We start from the raw sequence: 27,271 nt of genomic DNA, 5'->3' as shown, positions 1-27,271 counted from the left end.
CTTTCCCTTCTTCCCTTTCTTTCCCCTCTCTCCTCCCTGATGAAGGAACATTTATTCCGAAAGCTAGGAACTTAAATTTTCGGTTGTTTTTTGAGTTTCTATCGGCTGTACTGAGCTGAGGTAAGTACTGGCCAGCCCCTCTATCTCTTTGTTAGTAATTCTTTCACATCTTTATATGAGATTTTCCATTAATTAGTTAGATCATGAAAATAAATAATAATAGTAATAGTAATAATAATAATAATAATAATAATAACAATAACAATAAAGCCTTGGGGTGAAGTTGATTGATTATCTGTTATGTGATAACTGTGGATTGCTTTAATTGTTCTGAAACTTTATCAAGAACTGAAAAATAAATCTGCCATAATAATTAAATTTTAATACTAATTTCAGAGTAACACACAAAAAAGTTTAAGGATTGACAGGAATGGGGGAAATAAATACAGTAGAAGAAGAATGGGTAGCTCTGAGGGATGAAGTAGTGAAGGCAGCAGAGGATCAAATAGGTAAAAAGACTAGGGCTAGTAGAAATACTTGGGTAACAGCAGAGAGATTGAATTTAATTGATGAAAGGAGAAAATATAAAAATGCAGTAAATGAAGCAGGTAAAAAGGAATACAAACATCTCAAAAATGAGATCGACAGGAAGTGCAACATGGCTAAGCAGGGATGGCTAGAGGACAAATGTAAGGATGTAGAGGCTTATCTCACTAGGGGTACGATAGATACTGCCTAGAGGAAAATTAAAGAGTCCTTTGGAGAAAAGAGAGCCACTTGTATGAATATCAGAGCTCAGATGGAAACCCAGTTCTAAGCAAATAAGGGAAAGCAGGAAGGTGGAAGGAGTATATAGAGGGTCTATACAAGGGCGATGTACTTGAGGACAATATTATTGAAATGGAAGGGGTTGTAGATGAAGACGAAATGGGAGATACGATACTGCGTGAAGAGTTTGACAGAGCAATGAAAGACCTGAGTCGAAACTAGGCCCCGGGAGTAGACAACATTCCATTAGAACTACTGACGGCCTTGGGAGAGCCAGTCCTGACAAAACTCTTACCATCTGGTGAGCAAAATGTATGAGACAGGTGAAATACCCACATACTTCAAGAAGAATATAATAATTCTAATATCAAAGAAAGCAGATGTTGACAGATGTGAAAATTACTGAACTGTCACTTTAATAAGTCACAGCTGCAAAATACTAATGTGAATTCTTTACAGATGAATGGAAAAACTGGTAGAAGCCGATCTCGGCGAAGATCAGTTTGGATTCCGCAGAAATGTTGGAACACGTGAGGCAATACTGACCTTACGACTTATCTTAGAAAATAGAATAAGGAAAGGCAAACCTACATTTCTAGCATTTGTAGACTTAGAGAAAGCTTTTGACAATGTTCACTGGAACACTCTCTTTCAAATTCTAAAGGTGGCAGGGGTAAAATACAGGGAGCGAAAGGCTATTTACAATTTGTACAGAAACCAAATGGCAGTTATAAAAGTCGAAGGAAATGAAAGGGAAGCAGTGGTTGGGAAGGGAGTGAGACAGGGTTGTAGCCTCTCCCCAATTTATTCAATCTGTATATTGAGCAAGCAGTAAAGGAAACAAAAGAAAAGTTCGGAGTAGGTATTAAAATTCATGGAGAAGAAATAAAAACTATGAGGTTCGTCGATGACATTGTAATTCTGTCAGAGACAGCAAAGGACTTGGAAAAGCAGTTGAATGAAATGGACAGTGTCTTGAAAGGAGGACATAAGATGAACATCAACAAAAGCAAAACGAGGATAATGGAATGTAGTCGAATTAAGTCTGGTGATGCTGAGGGAATTAGATTAGGAAATGAGACACTTAAAGTAGTAAAGGAGTTTTGCTATTTGGGGAGCAAAATAACTGATGATGGTCGAAGTAGAGAGGATATAAAATGTAGACTGGCAATGGCAAGGAAAGCGTTTCTGAAGAAGAGAAATTTGTTAACATCGAGTATAGATTTAAATGTCAGGAAGTCGTTTCTGAAAGTATTTGTATGGAGTATACCCATGTATGGAAGTGAAACATGGACGATAAATAGTTTGGACAAGAAGAGAATAGAAGCTTCCATAATGTGGTGGAATGCTGAAGATTAGATGGGTAGATCACGTAACTAATGAGGAGGTATTGAATAGAATTGGGGAGAAGAGGAGTTTGTGGCACATCTTGACTAGAAGAAGGGACCGATTGTTATGACATGTTCTGAGGCATCAAGGGATCACCAATTTAGTATTGGAGGGCAGCGTGGAGGGTAAGAATCATAGAGGGAGACCAAGAGATGAATATACTAAGCAGATTCAGAAGGATGTAGGCTGCAGTATGTACTGGGAGATGAAGCAGCTTGCACAGGATAGAGTAAAATGGAGAGCTGCATCAAACCAGTCTCAGGACTGAAGACCACAACAACAGCACAGTGAAAGCATGTCCAGATTCTCCAAGGTATTGCCCATATTTTGCCTCATGACATGCACCCCACCAAATCTTGGGAGAATTTACATGTAGAGTTAGTCATTTCCTTTTTGAATACCAATCTGACTTATTGTAGCAGATTCTCTCTCAAACTTCCTTCTACATTGTAAATGGAGTTAGATACCACAGAAATAATTCATGCACCCACAAAAGTGCTCTTCCAACAAAAGTGCACTTCCAACAAAAGTGTCAGACAATAGCTCACAGTCATAGCTCTATCCTACCCACATACAGAGGCCAAGAGAGTGGTTTATCCCTTTTAAACTCCAAAGTTATCTACAGTTAAACATTCATTCACAGAATCCAGGTAGACTTCATGCTTATAAGGTGTTGCCAACTGGAGATTTCATGTGTAGCGCTATGCTAAATAAATAAACCAACTGGAGACAAGGTACTAGAGGAAGCTGGTAAGTCCAACTGCATTACCTTCGGGACTGCAGGTCTATGCACAATACATCTTTGGTGCACCATAGACACTTTGACGAGTGGCAAACCCTGCAATACTTGCAACAGACAATGATTACTTGAGGTTTCACCTCAGCTGGATGTGACTACAAGTTCTGGTCCAACAGTTGTTTCACCTGGTCTGTCCCCTGTAGGTAATGGGAAGTTTGCTTCCACTGCAGTTTATATAACACCATAGCATGCTGTTGATGCCACCTCCATCTCAATATGATTTGAGAGTTGCATCCCACCCAGGGACACTGTCCCATCACCGCCGTCACTCACCATCACAAATGCTGCTCATCTATCTTCTCCAGTAACATTAAAGGGCAATGTCAAGAATCACAGACTGTACCAGTTCCAGAGGGATCAAAACAAGTCCAACCAGGAATCCACAACTAATTCTCCACCCCAGTGTATGCAGGCACAAGCCTGGGTGTTTGTTACCAAATATGCAGCCCTTAAGAGGGAGGAGGGATGAAGCACCCCATGCAGACTTGGAGAGAGATAATTGGATCAGACCTCCATGGAAGCTGTTGCACAGCACGGCACTGCTATAAATATCAAAAGAATCCACAAATCACTACCACAGAACTGAAATTATATGCTATGAGCTGAATTGACAAAGTACAGCTGACCACACTGCATGCTTAATTGCACTTGGGCACTATTCACTTTCATGAATATTCCTGTCCTCCAGTACTACACTGTGATAATCCCACTTTGTTTTCCTGGTTATAACTCACGGACTGCTCTCTAGACATTTCTACCAGTATTTGTGGTATGTTTGTGCTTGTTCACTGAGTGTATTCTTACGCCTTGATTAGGAACATTCCATACTCCCTGTTCTACTTAATAAATGGTTAGAGATACTGCCTTCAATAAATAGTTTGGCATTCATAATACTTTACGAATAGAGTTACAAAGATATTAAGTTTTACCATAGCTTTCTGCAAACACAGTAAAAAGAGTTTGATTACTTACCAGAATTAATACAATGGCACAACTATGCAGTGGCCAATAAACATAACAGATAGGTTTTGTGTAACATGTAATTTTTTTTCTACAATTAACAAAATTCCTCCTTGTTCTGCTTGTCTGTATAAAACAGAGGGTCTAACTTCATTTCTGTTTGGTCCTCAATGTCTCACTATACATCACTTAATCGTAATATACCCCATTTGATCTCTGCCTCCACTAACCTAAGGTTCTGCGATTTACTCCCACTGTCCCCATTATTGTTAATTTATTGAGACACTGTGTAGCAAGTTAGAGGTGCAGAAGTAGGTGGCCATGCCTCCACAATCAGTAGTTAATTCTCTGTAAGTGTAGTTTTGCATAATGATGAATGATGATAAAAAGCTTGTGTAACTATGTTTACCACCAGGCAGTTCCAATGGTCTCTTCTTCATTTTCTTTGACCATTTGAGCTTCCTTTTCTGAGCATCAGGACAGTATATACTTCATTTTACAAAGTAAATTTTGTATAACAAAATGTCAGGATTGATCGGCTATAGCAGGAAATAAATAACATGGTCCACTCCCTCAAAGACTAAAGATGGTATGAATAGTGAGGACGTAACCAGTCACTGTTTGTTCATTGATACTGTCTACTCTCTCCAATGGATCCTTTCATTGGTGTCGTGGTGTATTCATGGGACTGTTTAGTGGCTCAGCCCAGTTGCATAGCTGCTGCATCCTACACTCATTTGAACCTGCTCGCTGCATTCATCCCTTGGTCTCCCTCTACAGCATCTTTCTCCTAAATTAGCAAACTGATGACTATTGATGCCTCAGGGCATGTCCTGTTTATCTTCTACAAATACTTTACAGAAAAATCATTTATAATTAGATTCAAGTTCTACTGCTGAGTTGTTAAGACTGCAATACATATGTATTTAATTTTATTATCTTTTCTATGGTAACTGGAATACAGCTGCACTTGTAATATAATTTGGCTGATTATTTGAAACCTTTAACCACAGGATAAGGGATGGAACAACCACAAAGTTTCAACCGTCACAATATATAGTAATTACATTTTATTTCTTACTTTATCCGGTTAATAGTGTTGTTATGTTTCAGTGATAATGGTATACTCTTATGGTACTGGTATAAACGACTCACAAGTAAATCAAATCACTAAGATGTCATTGTGCCTTTAAGTTACGGATTGGGAATTAAATTTCACAATAAAAAATTATTTGCTTGGAAAACATGGCAATACCAATAACATCTGAATATTCACATAATATTCTGATCTTCAGTTCACACAAAGCAGAGTCTCTTCAATGCTGTTTCAGTTATAAAAGAAGAAAACAATGGCTTGTTGGACACCCGAGGAATTATTTAAGTTCTAAAGGAACCATTTTCTTGCAAGAATTACAGAATCCTCACTTATCCTAAATACAAAGTAAAAATGTCAGACACTAGCAGCAGAAATGTTTAAACATACATTGTAAAAAACTTCATAGGCAATATCTCTTCCTTTCTGTTCTGCATTTTGCTCTGGCTATTATTGCATGATTAACAAGTTAAATTGGTGCCGAATACAAAATTAATTTTTATATTCAGTTCCTCTCCTCATTTGATGTCACTCGAGCATCCTGAATGTTGGCTTCAGAATGTTGAATGTTGGAGAGATTTGTCTGAAGATAATCATATGCTTCATTTAATCCCAAATACATTAAAGCAATTACTGAAGCTGTAACTGCCAGTGTAGTCAGTGCACTGAATATGAATGCGCAGAATAGTGCTGATCCTATTGCAAGAATTGTTCCTGTAAAACAGAAGTTGTTATTTATGAAACGGAGGAACAAATATAAATGGGAAAATTGCTGGAAAAAAAAGATAATAAAACAATATATATTTGTACTCTACTTTCCCTATGAATGATCACAAAACAGCAAGACAATATTTTCTGTTCACCTGTTAGGAAAGGAGCCAGAAAATTCTAGATACTAGTACAATTCAGTTTGAGACTTCGAGAGAGAGAGAGAGATATATTAAGCCCTAAGTACTGATGTTTCCTTCCTGCTATAGCATCAACCAACATAATGTCCTCCCATCCCATGACCAGCACGGGATTGCATAGCTACCAGCCATATATCTTCTAACACCATAATTTCCACATTATGTTGTTCTGCAATTTCAAAATGGGTTTAAGTGTGAATCACTACTTTGCTACTTAAGAAAACGCATACTGTGTTCAGAGAATGATTGAATAAGCCGCCTGCTGCTGCACCTACCATAACCTAATCTCCCTTCCTTTGAACACAAAGTGCACATACCATGTTGCACCAGCATTAATTCCCAAGATCTTATAAGAGCATCTCCATATCAAGAAGGTCTTTTCGTTTGAAGATGAGTCAACAGGTTTAATTATGCGGGTCTAATCACGTATTCATTCAGTTGGTGAAATGTGGATTTCACTGAGAGAGACTGTGCAAAAATGCATGTAAATCTCCTCTGTAGTTGCTGGCACAATAAAATGGAGATAAAGAGTGTAAGCAAAAGAATGGAATGCACTTTTTTAACTACAAGTGAATACACATCAACATGTTGGGGAAAAAATATCTGAAGAACCTGACAAAGGAAATACAACAGCAAAATAGTAACATAATTTCAGAAACAAAACAATAGTACTAACTCCATTATCAACCCCAACAGGATCAACAACAATAATTCTAAATGAGGTAGAAATGGTAGAACTATCATCAGCGCTAGCAATAAAAAAGAGGATGAAGAGTAAACAGAAACAACAGTGGATAGCAAAGTGATCAACAAGAAAACTATACATCATCCAAATGCAAGAAAAATGAGAAGTATCCACAGTAAGCAGTGCTCTGTGTTTCTCAATTCCTCAATTCTCTACCAAAACCTACAGCGGGTAAGAAATAAAGTGCAACAGTTAGAAGTGGAAATGCTGACTACTGATAGCTTACTTGTTTGCCCAACGGAACATTGGTGTAGGCGATCTGAAGTAACACATTTAGCTCTAGACACTTATTATCTAGAATGACATTACAGTAGAACCTCTGTGAGATGTGATGAATCACGCATTTATATAACGGGATCATCTATGAAGTTAGAAAAGACGTCATTTTATTAAGTGAAGAAAAAAATTTGGCGATTTCAGTAGTGGTGGCTGGTGATCATAAACTGTTGTAAATATTACATTTAAATTATGCCAGTTCTCTTCAAATTTGAGCCAGGGATTGTATTAGACGTATGATGTTTCTCTTCAAATGCCTGTAGGTATACAAATAAAATGGACAAAAACATGTTTTGTGGTGCTCTCCCTGTAATAACTAGAAACTAGTGTCTAGTGCTGAATGGTCAGCTGCACAACGATCAATTAGGGGAAGAGACATAGCTTGTGTTTTCAACTGCACATGTTGTGGTGTGATGTCATCCCTTCTAGCACTATGGGTGCTGCACTGATCGCAGCAGCAGGTCATTATTTTTGTTTGAAAATGTGTTTAAAGCTGGCAAGGGTAAGGTGTGAGACAGGTCTCACCAATCTGGATCTAACTTTGTGAGTAAAAGCAGGCAAGTGTCCCATTCAGGTTCCTAGAATATTTCACCTGATTAGGCCATAAGAAAAGGTAAAATGCTCTCTAACAGATTTCAGTGTATAGTAAAAGGGATTTTTTAGCAGTACACCGTGACAGTTCTAGAATCATTCAAAGGGAGTCTACACTCTTTATCACAGAAGTACCCAGATCGTTCTATATTAGTCGAAGGCGACTTCAACCTACCTTGTATAGACTGGGATGTCTATGGATTCATTACAGGTAGTACAGACAAGCCGTCGCGTGAATAACTTTTGAACACATTATCCGAAAACTGTCTTGATCAGCTAAATCGACAGCCAACACGTGATAGAAATATTTTAGATCTGGTAGCCACAAACAGACCAGACCTCATCGACGGTGTCAGTGTTGAGACAGGGATTAGTGATCATGATGTTGTCATTACAACTATGGTTACAAAAGTTAAAAAGTCGGTCAAGAAGGAGTATTCTTACTAGAAAGAGCAGATAAGCCGTTGTTGGCATCCCACTTAGCAAATGAATTGACTTCATTTACTTCCCGTACGACGGACGTGGAAGAATTATGGGCAAATTTTAAACACATTGTAAATCACGCATTGGACAAGTATGTGCCGAAAAAGTGAGTTACAGACGCAAAAGACCCACTGTCGTTTAACAGCGCAATTCGGAGAATGCTCAGGAAGTAAAGACAGTTGCACTCGCGGTACAAGAAAGATCGGGAGAATGAGGACAGGCAAAAGTTAGTAGACATTCATGCTGCTGTAAAAAGAGCGATGCGTGAAGCATACAACCACTACCACCGTCATACCTTAGCAAAAGATGTTGCTGAAAACCCAAGGAAATTCTAGTCTTACATAAAATCGGTAAGCGGGTTGGAGGCTTCCATCCAGTCACTCACTAATCAGTCTGGCCTGGCTATGGAAGACAGCAAAACGAAAGTTGAAATTTTAAATTTAGCATTTGAGAAATCTTCCCCATAGGAGGATCGTACAAACATACCACCATTTGAGTCTCGTACAGATTCCCATATGGAGGACATAATGATAGACATCCCTGGGGTTGTGAAGCAGCTGAATGGGTTGAAAATAAATAAATCACCAGGTCCTGATGGGATTCCAATTTGGTTTTACAGAGAGTACTCTACTGAATGGCTCCTTACTTAGCTTGCATTTATCGCAAATCTCTTGCCCAACATAAAGTCCTGAGCGACTGGAAAAAAGCGCAAGTGACACCTGTATATAAGAAGGATAGAAGGATGAATCCTCAAAATTACATACCAATATCCTTAACATTGATTTGTTGCAGGATTCTCGAACATATTCTCAGTCTGAATATAATGAATTTCCTTGAGACAGAGAAGTTGCTGTCCATGCATCAGCACGGCTTTAGAAAGCATCGCTCCTGCGAAACGCAACTCGCCCTTTTTTCACGATATCTTGCGAACCATGGATGAAGGGTAACAGACGGATGCCATATTCCTTGACTTCCAGAAAGCGTTTGACTCGGTGCCCCACAGCAGACTCCTAACTAAAGTAAGAGCATATGGGATTGTTTCCCAAGTATGTGAGTGGCTCGAAGACTTCTTAAGTAACAGAATGCAGTACGTTGTCCTCGACGGTGAGTGTTCATTGGAGGTGAGGGTATCATCTGGAGTGCCCCAGGGAAGTGTAGTAGGTCCGCTGTTTTTTTCTATCTACATAAATGATCTTTTGGATAGGGTGGATAGCAATGTGCAGCTGTTTGCTGATGATGCTGTGGTGTACGGGAAGGTGTCATTGTTAAATGACTGTAGGAGGATACAAGATGACTTTGACAGGATTTGTCAATGGTGTAAAGAATGGCAGCTAACTCTAAATATAGATAAATGTAAATTAATGCAGATGAATAGGAAAAAGAATCCTGTAATGTTTGACTACTCCATTAGTAGTGTAGCGCTTGACACAGTCACGCCAATTAAATATTTGGGTGTAACACTGCAGAGCGATATGAAGTGGGACAAGCATGTAATGGCAGTTGTGGGGAAGGCGGATAGTTGTCTTCGGTTCATTGGTAGAATTTCGGGAAGATGTGGTGTATCTGTAAAGGAGACCACTTATAAAACACTAATACGATCTATTCTTGAATACTGCTTGAGCGTTTGGGATCCCTATCAGGTCGGAATGAGGGAGGACATAAAAGCAATTCAGAGGCAGGCTACTAGATTTGTTACTGGTAAGTTTGATCATCATGTGACTGGTACGGAAATGCTTCAGGAACTCAGGTGGGAGTCTCTGGAGGAAAGGAGGCGTTCTTTCCAAGAATCGCTACTGAGGAAATTTAGAGAACCAGCGTTTGAGGCTGACTGCAGTACAATTTTACTGCCGCTAACTTACATTTCGCGGAAAGACCACCAAGATAAAGAAGAGAGATTAGGGCACGTACAGAGGCATATAGGCAGTCATTTTTCCCTCATTCTGTTTGGGAGTGGAACAGGGAGAGAAGATGCTAGTTGTGGTACGAGGTACCCTCCGCCTCGCACTGTGTGGTGGATTGCGGAGTATGTATGTAGATGTACTTGATAATGGTGCTGTGGCTCAGTAGTCAAGTCCACTTACTGGCAATTCATCGGATTGGGTTTGATTCCCGCTGCTACCATCACTTTAAATGTTTTTCCCTACTGTTAAATTATTGATTATAAAATATAAATATATTGAAACAGTTCAATTTATATATGTACAGTTAATATATTCAATTCAGTTATGATTACTAAGCTTCTAAGCTGATGGTAAAAGCAAGTATACAAGAAAATTTAGTGTGGAAGTGTACAGAGAGAGTTGGATCTGCATGTGTGACATTCAAAATGCACATTTTGCTTTCCATGTTTGTTATTCTGGAACAGGAATATGTGGAGTACATGGGGAGTTGAAGATCGAGGGCATATTAATGAATAAAAAAAGAGTGGCAATTATAAACACATACACTTGTGACTGGGTGGGGTAAGGAGGAGGCTGGGGTGGGGAGGGGAAGTAATAGTGGGGTAGGGGTGGCGGACAGTGAAGTGCTGCTGGGGAACACGCAGGGACGAGATGGAGAAAGGGTAGAGCAGAGCAGCAAAGTGTAGTTGGGAGATTAGTTGGAGGGCAGGGGAGATGTAGGAGGGGGTGTGGGGGGGAGGGGGAGGGGGGTAGTGGAAAAGGAGAGAAATAATAAGACTATGGCTGTGTAGTGCTGGAATGGGAACATGGAAGGAGCTGGAAGGGTGAGGACAATGATTGACTAAGATTGAGGCCAGAAGGGTTACGGGAATGTAGGATATACTGCAAAGAAAGTTTCCACCTGGGTAATTCAGAAAAACTGGTGTTGGTGGGAAGGATCCATATGGCACAGGCTGTGAAGCTGTCATTGAAATGAAGGATGTCGCGTTTTACAGTGTGCTCAGCAACAGGGTGGTCCACTTGTTTCTTGGGCTTAGTTTGTCGGTGGTCCACTTGTTTCTTGGGCTTAGTTTGTCGGTGGCCATTCATGTGAACAGACAGCTTGTTGGTTGTCATGCCCTCACAGAGTGCAGCACAGTGGTTGCAGCTTAGTTTGTTGATCACATGACTGGTTTCACAGGAAACCCTGCCTTTGATGGGATTTGTGATGTTTCTGACTGGACTGGAATAGGTGGAGGTGGTGGGAGGATGTATGGGACAGGTCTTGCACCTATGTCTGTTACAGGGGTATGAGTCATGAGGTAAGGGGTTTGGAGCAAGGTTTATGTAGGGATGGACAATTATATCGTGTAGGTTCGGTGGACAGCGGAACACCATTGTGGGAGAGGTGAGAAGGATAGTGGGCAGGACATTTCTCATTTCAGTGCATGATGAGAGGTAGTCGAAACCATGGCAGATAATGTAATTCAATTGTTCCAGTCGTCGGAGGTACTGAGTCACGAGGGGAACACTCCTCTGTGGCTGGATGGTGGTGGGAGACTAAAGTATGGGATATTTGTTTTTGTATAAGGTTGGGAGGATAATTACAGTCTGTGAAGGCTTCAGTGAGAGTTTCGGTATCTATTGAGAGGGACCACTTGTCACTGCAGATGCAACGACCACAGGCAGCTAGGCTGTGTGGAGGGACTTCTTGGTATGCAAGGGGTGGCGGCTGTCAAAGTGGAGGTATTGCAGGTGGTCAATAAGTTTGATAAGGATGGAGGTACTGATGGAGCCGTCTTTGAGATGGAGGTCAACATCTAGAAAGGTGGCTCGCTGTGTTGAGTAGGACCAGGTGAAGCAAATGGGGGAGAAGTTGTTGAGGTTCTGGAGGAATGTGGATAGGCCGTCTTCACCCTCGATACAGATCACAAAGATTTCAACAATGCATCTGAACCAGGTGAGGGGTTTGGGATTCTGAGTGTTTAGGAAGGATTCCTCTACATGGGCCCTGAATAGGTTGGCAAAGGATGGTGCCATGCAGGTGCCCATAACTGTGCCTGGATTTGTTTGTAGGTAATGCCTTCAAAGGAGAAGTAATTGTGGATGAGGATATAGTTGGTCATGGTGACTAGAAGGAGGTTGTTGGTTTGGAATCCACCGGGCATGGGAAAGGTATTGTTCAATAGCAGCAGCAAGGCAATGAGCATTGGGGACATTAGTGAAAAAGGAGGTGGCATCAACAGTGACATACAGGAGGGTAGGTTGAAGGTGTTTTGTCTATGAGAGCAGATATTCTCTCAGTGGGGGGCACAGTAACAGGCCTCAATGGAGTGTCCTGGGAAGTTGGCTTTATGGACTTAGGAAGCATGTAGAAGGTAGGAGTGCGGGGAGTGGTAGGGGTGAGCGGAGACATGGACCCAGGGAGAAGTACTGGAATGGGCCTAAGGATTTGAGAAGCGACTGGAGATCCTGCTGGAATTATGGAATGGGGTCACTGTGACAAGGTTTGTAGGTGGATGAATCTGACAGCCAGAGGAGTCCTTCTGCCAAGTAATCCTAGTAGTTCAAAAACAACATTGGTGGAGTCTTTGTTTGCAGGTAAGATTGTAAGGTCGGGATCAGTTTATAGATGCTGGACTGCAGTTCTTTCTGCCGATGTAAGGTTAGTTTTCATGTTGTGGGATTTGGGGAACGATGATGAGGCAAGGTTTGAGTTTAATAAATTCTGGAAGGTTAACAGGGGGTGATTTGGGAGCAAGGGGGACAGGGGACGGGGGACTTGGGGTGGGGTGGGGGGCGGGGAATCACGGTTGGATGGGGGAGTGAACTGAGTTAGTCAGGGTTAAACATTGGTCTTTGGTTGAGTCTGATTGGTAGAGTTGGTAGTGAAAAAGTGTTTCCACTGTAGGGATCAGGAGAAGGAAAGGAGGTCATTAACAAGTCCCACATGATTGAATTTGGAAGTGGGGCAAAAGGCGAGGCCTTTGGAAAGAACTGATATTTCTGTGGGGCTAAGGCTTCTGGAGGAAAGGTTCATGATTGTGTTTTGGGTCTGTTTAGGTTCTGGATTCTGTGTGGTGGTGGGGGGGAGTTTTGGAGGGTTGGGTAAATGTAGTAGGTCTGCGAGACAAGGTTCGTCAGCTATGAGGGGACGTGGGGGAGGTTTGGAGGTTGTTGTAGAGGTGGTGGACAGTGGTACTCAGAAGGCAGGAGTAGGAAGTGAGCAGGGAGGAGAGCTTTTCAAGGTGGCATTGTGCGTGTTGCTCTACTTCCTGGAGGGCACAAGTTTCAGTGTGTGCTATGGGTTCTGGGAATTTACGATTGCATAGCAAGAAAATTTTGTGGATGGAGAGGAAGTACTGTAAGGAGGTTTAGGATTGGTTGATATGGCTTTGCAGAACTATGTTGGTGAGGGCTAAGGACAGGCAGAATCTGAAAAGGTGTAGGTCATTGTGGAAGGAGGGTTGGCAGCCAGAGATGAGTAATTTGATGGTACGGGCGTTGGGGGGGGATTCCACGAGCCAAGCAACAACGCAAGAACATTAGAACATTATGTGGGACTGGTTGTTTGGTTAGGGATAAAGAACAAGTGGCACAAGATGCTTACTCCTGCTGCATGATAATGGTCAGACACACATGGCTTGACAGTCAACAGAGTTCCTGCAAATGTTCAGCTGAGAGGTGTTTGATCATCCACCCTACAGTCTAGACCTCACTCCCAATAATTTCCATCTGTTCTGGAACCTCAAGAAATTCCTGTCTGATCAGAGTCAGCATTAAAATACTGACAGAAAGAATAGAAACTTTTTGAATGTGGTGCTACACAAGAGCAGGGGGGTAGACTGAGCAACTAATGAAAAAGTAGAAAATGCGTTGCAACGATATTCCTCCAGCAGTGGTGGCTGCTACTGTGTAAGAGCACAAGAGCATGCGAACACCTTAACTTTTGACACCTTATGGATTTATTGTTTTTCTTTGAATGTTGTTAAATGTAATGTAGATGCGGTAATCTGAAATACACGGCACTAAATCTACCGCTCTGTGCTGCATATTGCTCCTCTACCTATACACTGTGAAACTAGGCATCAGAGTCGCAAGCACATCTTCACTTGCGCACATTTCAAGGAGACACTGTGCACATGCCACCAGATGGCAGCTCACAACAGCAGACTTTTGTCAATATTTGCTTAGCATAAATCCCGCTAGATGGCAGCACACTCCACAGATAAGAGAATTCACTCATTATATAGTACAATTAGATCAGACGTCAGTGTCATAATTATACTGACAGAAAAACATTTTTTAGGATTCTCAATGAGATATAGTTATTGAGTTTTGGATTTTGTCAGAGTAATCCATTTGAGGCGCTGAAAACCATCAAGTACATCAATGATGATTGTGAGACTGTAGCATTTATTCATGCTTTGACATCCCACTGATCTTACTGTGGGGTCAGCTTTACCTGTACTGTAGGCCCACATTGTACATATATCTGAACATTCACAAATAGCTTTCCCACTGGTTTCTTTGATGTTTATTTAAATATGGGGGTTCAAAGATGGTGTGCTTTAGGCCCTTAGGGCTCTCAGCACCTCATTTGTTTTCTCAAGTGACCTTATTGGTGGATAGCACTACTTGAATGTAATATTTCCGCAAACGGCGGTTTGTGTTTGGAGTTGGCTGTTGTCAGCTGTGCAGGAATAGGCTTTCCTGTGGAGTGTGAACATGATCTCTGTTGAACCTATATTAAGCATTGACAGGAAAGAAAATTACTGATTGCAAAGAAACTAGGGCATTTCACACCAGGTCCATTGTCTGAGAAAGAGACGAAATCAAATAAGCATGACTACAACCGAACATTTAATAAAGAGGTTGTTGTGTGGATGCAAAATAACAAGGCCTAATTTTCAGTCCAGAAGTTTGTTAAGTAATAAATGAATTAGGAATCTTGTACATTTGTCCAAAAAAAATAAAAATGGACATAAAACTCCCACTTACACAAAAACGCAAAACAGCGAGTAGGGGAAGCTTAAACATTATTTTATTCTTGCCATAAACTGTATTTAGTTATGTACAAAACAATAAAATTCTACAAAAACAACCCTTGATTTTTCAGATATATTATTATTATTATACCCCCCCCCCCCCCCCCCCCCCGCTCATGAACCACGGACCTTGCCGTTGGTGGGGAGGCTTGCATGCCTCAACGATACAGATAACCGTACCGTAGGTGCAACCACAACGGAGGAGTGTCAGTTGAGAGGTCAGACAAACGTGTGGTTCCTGAAGAGGGGAAGCAGCCTTTTCAGTAGTTGCAGGGGCAACAGTCTGGATGATTGACAGATCTGGCCTTGTAACAATAACCAAAACGGCCTTGCTGTGAAGGTACTGCGAACGGCTCAGTACAAGTAGAAACTACAGCCGTAGGGCATGCAGCTTCACTGTATGATTAAATGATAATGGCGTCCTCTTGGGTAAAATATTCAGGAGGTAAAATAGTCCCACCATTCAGATCTCCGGGCGGGGACTACTCAGGACGTCGTCATTATCAGGTTAAAGAAAACTGGCGTTCTACAGATCGGAGTGTGGAATGTCAGATCCCTTAATCGGACAAGTAGGTTAGAAAATTTAAAAATGGAAATAGATAGGTTAACATTGGATATAGTGGGAATTAGTGAAGTTCGGTGGCCAGAGGAGCAAGACTTCTGGTCAGGTGACTACAGGGTTATAAACACAAAATCAAATAGGGGTAATGCAGGAGTAGGTTTAATAACGAATAAAAAAAATTGGACTGCGGATAAGCTACTACAAACAGCATAGCGAATGCATTATTGTGGCCAAGATAAACACAAAGTCCACACCTGCTACAGTAGTACAAGTTTATATGCCAACTAGCTCTGCAGATGATGAAGAGATTGATGAAATGTATGATGAGATAAAAGAAATTATTCAGATAGTGAAGGGAGACAATAACTTAATAGTCACGGATGACTGGAATTCGAGAGTGGGAAAAGGAAGCGAAGGAAAAGTAGTAGGGGAATATGGAATTGGGGTAATGAATGAAAGAGGAAGCTGCCTGGTAAAATCTTGCACAAAATCTTGCGTAGCTAACACTTGGTTCAAGAATCAGGAAAGAAGGTTGTATACATGGAAGAATCCTGAAGATACTGGAAGGTTTCAGACAGATTATATAATGGTAAGACAGAGATTTAGGAACCAGGTTTTAAATTGTAAGGCATTTCCAGGGGCAGATGTGGACTCTGACCACAATCTATTGGTTATGACCTGTAGATTAAAACTGAAGAAACTGCAAAAAGATGGGAATTTAAGGAGCTGGGGCCTGGATAAACTGAAAGAACCAGAGGTTGTACAGAGTTTCAGGGAGAGCATAAGGCAACAATTGACAGGAATGTGGGAAAGAAATACAGCAGAAGAAGAATGGGTAGCTTTGAGGGATGAAATAGTGAAGGCAGCAGAGGGTCAAGTAGGTAAAAAGACGAGGGCTAGTAGAAATACTTGGGTAACAGACGAAATTTAATTGATGAAAGGAGAAAATATAAAAATGCAGTGAATGAAACTGGCAAAAAGGAATACAAAAGTCTCAAAAATGAAGTGCAAAATGGCTAAGCAGGGATGGCTAGAGGACAAATGTAGGGATGTAGGGGCTTATCTCACTAGGGGTGAGATAGATACTGCCTACAGGAAAATTAAAGAGACCTTTGGAGAAAAGAGAACCACTTGTACGAACATCAAGAGCTCAGATCTAAACCCAGTTCTAAGCAAAGAAGGGAAACATAAAAGGTGGAAGGAGTATATAGAGGGTCTATACAAGAGCGATGTACTTGAGGATAATATTATGGAAATGGAAAAGGATGTAGATGAAGATGAAATGGGAGATATGATACTGCGTGAAGAGTTTGACAGACTTGAGTCGAAACACAGCCCCAGGAGTAGACAACATTCCATCAGAACTACTGACAGCCTTGGGAAAGCCATTTCTGACAAAACTCTAACATCTGGTGAGCAAGATGTATGAGACACACGAAATACTCCCAGACTTCAAGAAGAATATAATAATTCCAATCCCAAAGAAAGCAGGTGTTGACAGTTGTGAAAATTACCGAACTATCAGTTTAATAAGCCACAGCTGCAAAATACTAACGCGAATTCTTTACAGACGAATGGAAAAACTGGTAGAAGATCAGCCGCAGAAATGTTGGAACATGTGAGGCAATACTGACCTTACGACTTATCTTAGAAAATACATTAAGGAAAGGCAAACCTACATTTCTAGACTTAGAGAAAGCTTTTGACAATGTCGACTGGAATACTCTCTTCCGAATTGCAAAGGTGGCAGGGGTAAAATACAGGGAGCGAAAGGCTATTTACAATTTGTACAGAAACCAGATGGCAGTTATTAGAGTCGAGGGACATGAAAGGGAAGCAGTGGTTGGGAAGGGAGTGAGACAGGGTTTTTAGTCTCTCCCCGATGTTATTCAATCTGTATATTGAGCAAGCAGTAAAGGAAACAAAAGAAAAGTTCAGAGTTGGTATTAAAATCCATGGAGAAGAAATAAATACTTTGAGGTTCGCCAATGACATTGTAATTCTGTCAGAGACAACAAAGGACTTGGAAGAGCAGTTGAGTGGAATGGACAGTGTCTTGAAAGGAGGGTATAAGATGAACATTAACAAAAGCAAAACGAGGATAATGGAACGTAGTCGAATTAAGTCGGGTGATGCTGAGAGAATTAGATTAGGAAATGAGACACTTAAAGTAGTAAAGGAGTTTTGCTATTTGGGGAGCAAAATAACTGATGATGGTCGAAGTAGAGAGGATATAAAATGTAGACTGGCAATGGCAAGGAAAGCGTTTCTGAAGAAGAGAAATTTGTTAACATCGAGTATAGACTTAAATGTCAGGATGCCATTTCTGAAAGTATTTGTATGGAGTGTAGCCATGTATGGATGTGAAACATGGACGATAAATAGTTTGGACAAAAAGAGAATAGAAGTTTCGAAATGTGGTGCTACAGTAGAATGCTGAAGATTAGATAGGTAGGTCACGTAACTAATGAGGAGGTGTTGAATAGAACTGGGGAGATGAGGAGTTCGTGGCACAACTTCACTAGAAGAAGGGATCGGTTGGTAGGACATATTCTGAGACATCAAGGGATCACCAATTTAGTATTGGAGGGCAGCGTGGAGGGTAAAAATGTAATCAAGCTATTTATACACATAAGGGTGTAATATTTAGTTGTAATATAATATTTCACTTATGCTATACCTCCTCCTCCACCACCACTACCACCACCACCAGTAGTAAGGTTTCACACTGTCTTCAGTGTTCTATGTACTTAAAAGGGTAGTAGTAATGCTACAAACTGGTGCAGGTTCTAAAGTTACTTTTTGTGAAAATACAATGTTTTATCGCAAAGTGAATTTGATTAAAATGAGGTATAATTACTGACAACAAGTAGCGTCAAAGGATGTACTGCATATGTTGAAACTGCTGGTACAAATCGGCACAGAACAAATTACTTCAGAGCAGTAACTTAATATCTCTAGTTAAAACTTCCAGGCTGATGGGCTGTGGTCAATGTATATAACTCCCCCCTGTAGTTTTGTCTCCACTACGGGAGACATCCTCCGATGTAAAGCAGCGAACTGCAAGCAGAACTCAATGAAGCGCTGACTTTTAAGCCAGTGCCACTGTGCATCATGTGGTGTCAGCTATGAGACTGTTTGTGGTAATACCAACATTCTCGACTGAAAGTAATCGATCATCATGCTTCTGATAAAATGCCGACATCCTTATTCTCTCCTGTTAAAATTATTACGGTGTTTATCAATTTCAATAGCGTCTCTATACATGTGCGCATAATAATGTGAGGTTTAAGATATAATGCTCGTCTCGCTGAATTTTATTTCATGATTACCTTCCTGGTGAACATGTTCTGCTACAGCCAATTTATCCCTGTGAGCCAGGCAGCAATTCCTCTTATGTTCAACAAGATGAGTTTAACACTCCTCTTCGTTGTACCGATATAAACACGCCCGCATCTACAAGGAATTTTATATACCCCCAGTGTAGTCAAAGAACATCATGCATCTTTTGCCGATCTTAAATACACTTATTTTCCTGGAGGGAAATTTAACCTGTGTCCTGAATAATGGACACAAGAAAAACCTTACCATAGGGTGGCTGTTCTTCGTTGTTGCTTCTGATTCTGTGCCTAGAGCGAAGTGCCCAGTCAATCTCCTTGCTAGAATTGCCATTCTTTATGAAAATTGACCATAGACGTTCAATCTCATCTTTTAAATAAACAGATTCACAAATTTCTCATCTTTTAAATAAAGGGTTCACAAATTTTGTACGCCCTGTCTATCAAGGTTTTTATTACACCACTTTTTTGTGTATGGTGGTGGTTTGAATCTTTATGCAGATAACGATCAGAATGTATGGCCTTCCTATATACTTTATGGCCCAATGTTCCATCCCATCATTTGATCACAGACACATCCAGAAAATTTAATTGCCCATTACTCTCTGTCTCCACAGTAAATTATATTTTTGGATTAATGCTGTTTAGATGTATCAGAAAGGTACCCAACTCCTCTGCTCCATGTGTCCATACTACGGAAGTGTCATTGACATAGCAATACCATCTGGCTGGTCTCTTACTGGCAGTTTGCAATGCCCATTGTTAAAAAGCCTCGATAAATAAGTTAGCCACAGCAGGACTAAGAGAACTACACATAGCCACCCCGTCAATCTGTTCATAAAAGTCACTATTCTACTGAAAGTAGGTTCTGGTGAGGCAGTGTCGGAATAATGCCACAATATTGTAGGAAAAACATCCGCTACGCACGAGGTAGCTTCGTTTACCAGAATCATGGTAAATAGCGACACAATATCAAAACTAACGAGGATATCATTTGGCCCATACTCATTTCTTTTAACTTGTCAACGAAATTAGCTGAATTTTTAATATAACTCAGTCCTATCAACATAAGGTTGCAGGAATAAGGGAAGATGTCTACCTAACTTCAGGTTTAATATATTAAAAACAAAGATTCCAAGACTTACCAAGCGGGAAAGCGCCGGCAGACAGGCACATGAACAAAACACACAAACACACACACAGAATTACTAGCTTTCGCAACCGATGGTTGCTTCTTCAGGAAGGAGAGGGAAAGACGAAAGGATGTGGGTTTTAAGGGAGAGGGTAAGGAGTCATTCCAATCCCGGGAGCGGAAAGACTTCCCTTAGGGGAAAAAAAGGACAGGTGTACACTCGCACACACACACACACACACACACACACACACACACACACACACACACACACACACATATATCCATCCGCACATACACAGACACAAATATGTCTGCTTGTGTCTGTGTATGTGTGGATGGATATGTGTGTGTGTGTGTGTGTGTGTGTGTGTGTGTGTGCGCGAGTGTACACCTGTCCTTTTTTTCCCCTAAGGGAAGTCTTTCCGCTCCCGGGATTGGAATGACTCCTTACCCTCTCCCTTAAAACCCACATCCTTTCGTCTTTCCCTCTCCTTCCTGAAGAAGCAACCATCGGTTGTGAAAGCTAGTAATTCTGTGTGTGTGTTTGTGTGTTTTGTTCATGTGCCTGTCTGCCGGCGCTTTCCCGCTTGGTAAGTCTTGGAATCTTTGTTTTTAATATATTTTTCCCATGTGGAAGTTTCTTTCTATTTTATTTATAACTTCAGGTTTATGCACTTTGGGTAATCCATAGAGTCTAGAAGGGTACTCTACTGTTTTAGAAAGCAGCTTCTTATCGTCGGAGGAGAATGAAGACTCTTTCATCAGTTGATTGGTTATTTCTAAAATCTTCATAGTCGGATCCTTCTGAAGTTTTTTGTAATTGGAGGAAACCCAAATATCATTGACCTTTCCATGATAGTCATCACTCTTCAATATGACGGTGGCACTACCATTATCTGCAGTAAGAACAATTATGTTTTTATTTGCGTTAACGTGCCTCAGCACCTTCCTTTGTGCCTGCGACAAATTACTGTTCGGTGATTTACATGTACCTAAAATCCTAGCCGTTTCCATCTTAATTATATCAGTGGACTGCTGTGGAAGCTGACAGATACCTGCCTCAATACTTGCCACAGTATCCTCAGTGGGTACGTTTTGGTGTGTCACAGCAAAATTGCCTACTTCAGCTAGTACAGAAATTTCAACTTTTGACAAATCTATACCAGACAGGTTAATAACAGTACTAGAATTGTCCTCCCGAAATGTTCTTGTGTAAGCTATCGAACTACTACTACTGTCTGTTTACTGCTATTCCTGCTCAAACTTCCATAGTTTTGATCATTAGACCACCAATCTTACTCCAATCACCACACTGTATAACCAAGTGGAGACAAAAAAGTGCATAAACCTGAAGTTCCTTTGAGGCCAATTGTCAGTGCTGTAGGTGGTCCCACCCATGAGTTAGGTAGACATCTTGCCTCATTGCTGCAACTTCATGTCATATTAAAAATTCAGCTCATTTCACTGGCAAGTTAAAGGACATGAGCATGGGCCCAGATGATATCCTCGTTAGTTTTGATACTGGGTCACTGTTCATCATGATTCTGGTAAATGAAGCTACCTCATGCATAGCGGATATTTTTCCAACTGACATTCTGGCACTATTCTGACACTGCCTCGCCACAACCTAGTTTCGATACAATAGTGACTTATGAACAGACTGCCAGTAAGAGACCAGGCAAATGGTATTACTAAGTCGATGACACTTTCGTAGTATGGACACATGGAGCAAGGGAGTTGGATACCTTTCTGATACATCTAAACAGCATTAATCTGAAAATCCAGTTTACTATGAACACAACTGAATTTTCAGGATGTGTGTGTGATTAAACGAGGGGATAGAATGTTTGGCCATAAGGTGAATAGAAAGGCTACACATACTGATCGTTATTTGCATAAAGATTCAAGCCACCAGCCTCTAGACACAAAAGAGGTGTAATAAAAACCTTGGTAGACAGGTTGTACAAAATTTGTGAACCTGTTTATTTAAAAGATGAGAATTTGGAGAAACCGTGTACGTAAAAGACAAGACTGAACATCTATGGTTGATTTTCATGAAGAATGGCTATTCTAGCAAGGAGATAGATGTGAAGATTATTTTCAGACCCACCAGGAAAATAAAAGAATATTAAGATCGGCAAAAGATGCACATCATCATTTGGCTACACCGGGGGGTATATAAAATTCCTTTTGGTTATGGATAGGTTTATATCGGTTCCACAAAGAGAAGTATTAATCCCGTCTTGTTGAACATAGGAGGAATTACCGCCTGCGTCACATGGATAAGTCGGCTGTAGCAGAACATATTTACCAGGAAGTTAATCATGAAATAAAATTCAGCGAGACGAGCGTTATGTCTAAAACCTTGCATTATTATGTGCGTATGTATAGATATGCTGTCAAGATTGATAAACACCATAATAATTTTAACAGAAAAAAAGAAAGGTGTTAAACTGGATACATTTTTGGAAATCAGTGTGACGATCGATTACTTTCAACTGAGAATGTTTGTATTACCAGAGACAGTCCCATAGCTGATGCTGCTTGATGGACAGTGGTGCCCTCTGCACTGCCTATATAATCAGCACTTCCTCAAGTTCTCCTTGCAGTTCACCACTTTACCTCTGAGGACATCTCCCGCAGTCAGAGACACAATGTCAGGGAAGAGTTTTATACATCGACCACGGCCTATCAGCCAAGAAGTTTTAAGTGAAGACAATATTGGCCGTAGAAGCCTACATTATGTGAGTAACTTAATATATTTACAATTTATAAATGTTTAGAGTACTGACTATCAAAACTATCCATAAATATCTGCAAATGAAAGAAAGGAGTACTATGAACCAAAGAAATGTATAGAAACACTAACTGAACCTATTCAGGTTATTGGTAAACAACTGGTTTAAAGACAACTGAACAAAAATCGCATAGACAAACAAATGAAATAGATAAGAATTGAGTTTAAATACTAAATCACTTGCCCTACATAAATGTTTACACCACAGAACATGAATTCAGTAATGTAAAAGTTTGGTTTTATTAACAGAAAAATCAAAGCCTCATGAACATATGCAACAGTGTATGTACATCATCTGATCACAGCTATTCAGACACATATAAAGTGGGCATAAGTCAGTTGTTAAAAATATGTTTGGTGCAATAATACTAAAGAAATGAAAATAACAAATTTATTATCAACACAGAAATACATATAGAGTTCAATGACCCTACAAAATACGTGGTTCCCATGCTGTTCTAAGTAAATATTACACGTTTCCAACACTGATTTGCCTCCCCCCCCCCTTTTTTTTAGCATAGCTTCTGCGACTGTAGGTTTTCAAATTCTGGTAGGATTCGTTCCTTCAAATGCCCAACTAATGACTTTTGATTGAATAATCCTCATATTTTAGTATACTCCGACCGAAAAATCCATGGGTGTGACACGTGGGTATCACGAATGTCAAGAATATTCAGGTAATTTACAGAACGGACACACTGATGAAAATCCATGGCTATACACTCAAATCATTAAACTTTAACTGACTCCATAGTCACATGGTAATTCATAGAATTCCAGTAGTCACTAGTTAGGTCTGTTAACTATGCCATTCACATTAACAATCACTTTGTCACTCCAAAGAATGCTTTAGAAAAACTTGGGATCAGCTACTTGGTCTCAATTCAGCTTTTTCTGAACATTTATTAGGCTTTTTCTTGCTATTCCATAATCCTTGGATGCTTTTCTGATATTTGGTCAGTGACTGTACAAAACACTGTGCAACAACATTTAGATTCTCTTCTACAGTAACAGACTTTTGTCTACTTGAACAAGGAAGCTCTGTTACCAACCCATTCCTTCAAATCTTAAATTTGACCTGAAATTCCTTGTTGAGATGGAGTTTGGATATTCAGAAAATGTCCCACAAACAAATCATAAACATTGTAATTTTGGTCATGTTTGCAAAACAAATACAGACAGTTCTGTAATTAACTTTCTATTCATTCCAGAATGAGATTTTCACTCTGCAGCGGAGTGTGCGCCAATATGAAACTTCCTGTCAGATTGAAACTATGTGCTGGACCGAGACTCGAACTCAGGACCTTTGCCTTTCGTGGGCAAGTGCTCTTCCACCTGAGCTACCCAAGCACGACACACACCCCGTCCTCACAGCTTTACTTCTGCCAGTACCTCGTCTCTTACCTTCCAAACTTTACAGAAGCTCTCCTGCAAACCTTGCAGAACTAGCACTCCTGAAAGTAAGGATATTGCAGAGACATGGCTTAGCCACAGCCTGGGGGATGTTTCCGGAATGAGATTTTTCACTCTGCAGCGCAGTGTGCGCTGATATGAAACTTCCTGGCGGATTAAAACTGTCTTTCTTTCAGGAGTGCTAGTTCTGCAAGGTTCGCAGGAGAGCTTCTGTAAAGTTTGGAAGGTAGGAGACAAGGTACTGGCAGAAGTAAAGCTGTGAGGATGGGGCGTGAGTCGTGCTTGGGTGGCTCAGTGTTAGAGCACTTGCCCGCGAAAGGCAAAGGTCCCAAGTTTGAGTCTTGGTACGGCACACAGTTTTAACCTGCCAAGAAGTTTCTATTCATTGTTCCTCACATAACAAAAAACAATTTAACCTCAAACTGCTGGTGTCTACTGACTTATGGGTACTATATACCACTAAAATTTACAACTGACTACCACAACTGACAACCACTTTTGCCAGGCAAAACAAAGTCTAAAGATTCCTAGTAACAACCCTGCAAGAGTGGGCATTAATATGGGATGTGTCCACTCTTCACCTTTGTGATAGCTTGAATGCTGCTGGGGGCACTTTCAATTAGATGTCTGAAGGAATGGCAGCCCATGCCTTAAGAGCTGAATTTTGGGTATTTGGATCTGGAGCGACAATGTCCTAACTGCTCCCGAAGATGTTCCATTGAGTTCAAGTCGGGACTCTGGCAGGTCGTTCTATTTCAGAAATGTTATTGTCCATAAACCACGGCCTTACAGGTACTATTTTATGACAGGGTGCATTGTCCTGCTGATAAAATCACCACATCTAAAAATTGTTGCTCTAATGTAACCAGTACACAGTGCTGTCAAATGTGTTCATATCCTTCTATATTTAGCATTTTTTTAAGTGCAACACAACCTCAACTGTACTTCACTGTTGGCACAACGCATGATACCAAATAGTACTTCCCAGTTATTCACCAACCCCCCCCCCCCCCCTCCCCACCCCATTGGACTGCCACAGGGTAAAGCACTATTCATCACCCCAAATCACTCATTTCCAGTTATCCACTGTTCAGAGGCATTGCTAGTTACACCACCTTACGTGTCACTTAGCGCTGACTAGAGAAGTATGTGGCTTGTGAGAAGCTGCTCAACCAGTGTACCCCATTCTTCTTAAATCCCTATGCAGTGTCACTATGCTATCTGGACAGCTGGTAGCACTTTAAAACTCTCGAGTGACTCCTCTTGCTGATTTAATGTGATTTTTTATATCCATTCCAAACAATGCTCAACAGTGCCTGTCTGTCAGTATGTGAGGTTTGCCTGGACTTGGTTTAGTCATGATTGTTCCTTTCCATTTCCATTTTACGGTCACATCACCAACAATTGACTTGGGCAGCTTCAGAATGGTTGAAATTTACTCAGTGGATATTTTACTCAGATGACACCCAATAACTAAAACATGTTCAAAGCCACCGAGCTGTCCCAACCAACAAATTCTGCTGTCCCCTAATGACAATACAATACACCCTGTCTCCTTTTATATAGATGCATCTGCTTCTGGTGACATCTAGTGGTCAATTTCACATAACATAGGAATGCCCAGATACTTTTGATCAGGCAGTGTAACTATGACACACACACACACACACACACACACACACACACACACACACACACACACACACACACACACACACTTTTATTCTTACCTTCAATAAAAACAAATCCCGTGAATGTAATAAGGAACGAGATAATTACAAACAACAAGAATATCAAAACTGGTAGTCCACATGATGCTATTACAGCAATAATGAAAAGTGCTATAAGCGGATTTTGTGCTGCACATGCCACTAGATCATCTAATGCCTCAGCAATATGGTAGTGAGTAGCAATTCTTTCTATTTTTTGTGCCATGCGCAGACCTGAAAGAGAGAATAATTTTATTATTGGAAGATAACTCAAAATTGTCATTATATTCATGGACACACAATGACAAATGAGACTTCCAGTTCAACACAGTAATAATTGAGCCCCATGCCCCCCCCCCCCCCCCCCCACACACAAACAAAACAAACAAACATGAACACAAATAGCAACATCATACTGCAATGTATATCCAACTGCACTGAGGGACTGTGTCTGCTGGTAGTGTGTGAAAGAAACTAGTGCTTGTGGACAATTGATATAATTTCCCTCCATTTGTAGGTGAGTAACTGTTTCAGTCACTGAAAGGTGACAAATAAGCTGCATGTGTGAGGCACCATCAGGAGCTTCTGCCTGATGAAAGATGAAGTCTCTCAAGCCCCATGAAGATTAGGTATGCTGTCACTGTCACCATCAGCCATTTGTGAGAGAGATGCCTTTTCCAGAATTTTGCATGTGTTACAGTGTTGAGTAATATACATTCATGCTGTACCATATTTTCTAATGTCATCTATATGCTTTTCATTACGTCATCTTCTCAATGTCTACCTATATCTTTTAATCCGACAAAGAACATCCTTGGTTTACATGCCACTCATTTGCCTGGTTACAGTCATCATCTACCACAGTTTCATATATTCGTTACAGTCACAAAACTTATATCCCAACTGGTTTCCCTTTCCCCCTTTGTAAGCCACCAATATGTGATATCTCTGTTGATAGATAAACCTTCACCTCTGAACAATTTTCAAATTGAAAGTCAATGTCTCACTGCCACGTAGTCATCGTAGCGACTATGGTTACTGAAGTTAATACATCAGTCAAGAAGGCTAGGAGAGTATTTATGCTAGAAAGAGCAAATAAGCAATTGTTTATGTCTCACTTACACAGTGAAATGACATCATTTCAGTCCAGTATGAGGGTCAGAGAGGAATTATGAGCAAAGTTTAAATGGAATGAAAACTGTGCTCACAAGGGGTATGAATACGTGCCTAGTGACTGGATTAGGGATGGAAAAGACCCACCATGGTTTAACAACAAAATCTGGAAAATGCTGAGTTAGCATGAGCTGTTGCACTCTCGGTTCAAAGAAACATGCAAATGACAACAGAAAAAAGGTCTGTAGAGATAGACATGTCTGC

General features: G+C 40.6%; 1 protein-coding gene across 1 annotated transcript in view; it reads right to left on the bottom strand.

The window, feature by feature from the left end:
- Nucleotides 1-4,971: 4,971 nt before the first annotated feature.
- The window catches only part of LOC126354846 (uncharacterized), a 69,293-nt gene continuing 46,993 nt past the window's right edge, over nt 4,972-27,271 (bottom strand). Inside the window, exons 3-4 of the mRNA XM_050004828.1 lie at nt 25,916-26,128; nt 4,972-5,723 (exon numbers count right to left, since the gene is read on the bottom strand). Coding sequence (XP_049860785.1) covers nt 5,515-5,723; nt 25,916-26,128 — 422 coding nt within the window. The 3' untranslated portion in view covers nt 4,972-5,514. The remainder of the gene's footprint in view (nt 5,724-25,915; nt 26,129-27,271) is intronic.

Source organism: Schistocerca gregaria, chromosome 3, assembly GCF_023897955.1.
Source record: "Schistocerca gregaria isolate iqSchGreg1 chromosome 3, iqSchGreg1.2, whole genome shotgun sequence".
Taxonomy (NCBI): Eukaryota; Metazoa; Arthropoda; class Insecta; order Orthoptera; family Acrididae; genus Schistocerca; species Schistocerca gregaria.
Note: the sequence above shows the minus strand (reverse complement) of the source record. Positions and strands in the feature narration are given on the sequence as shown.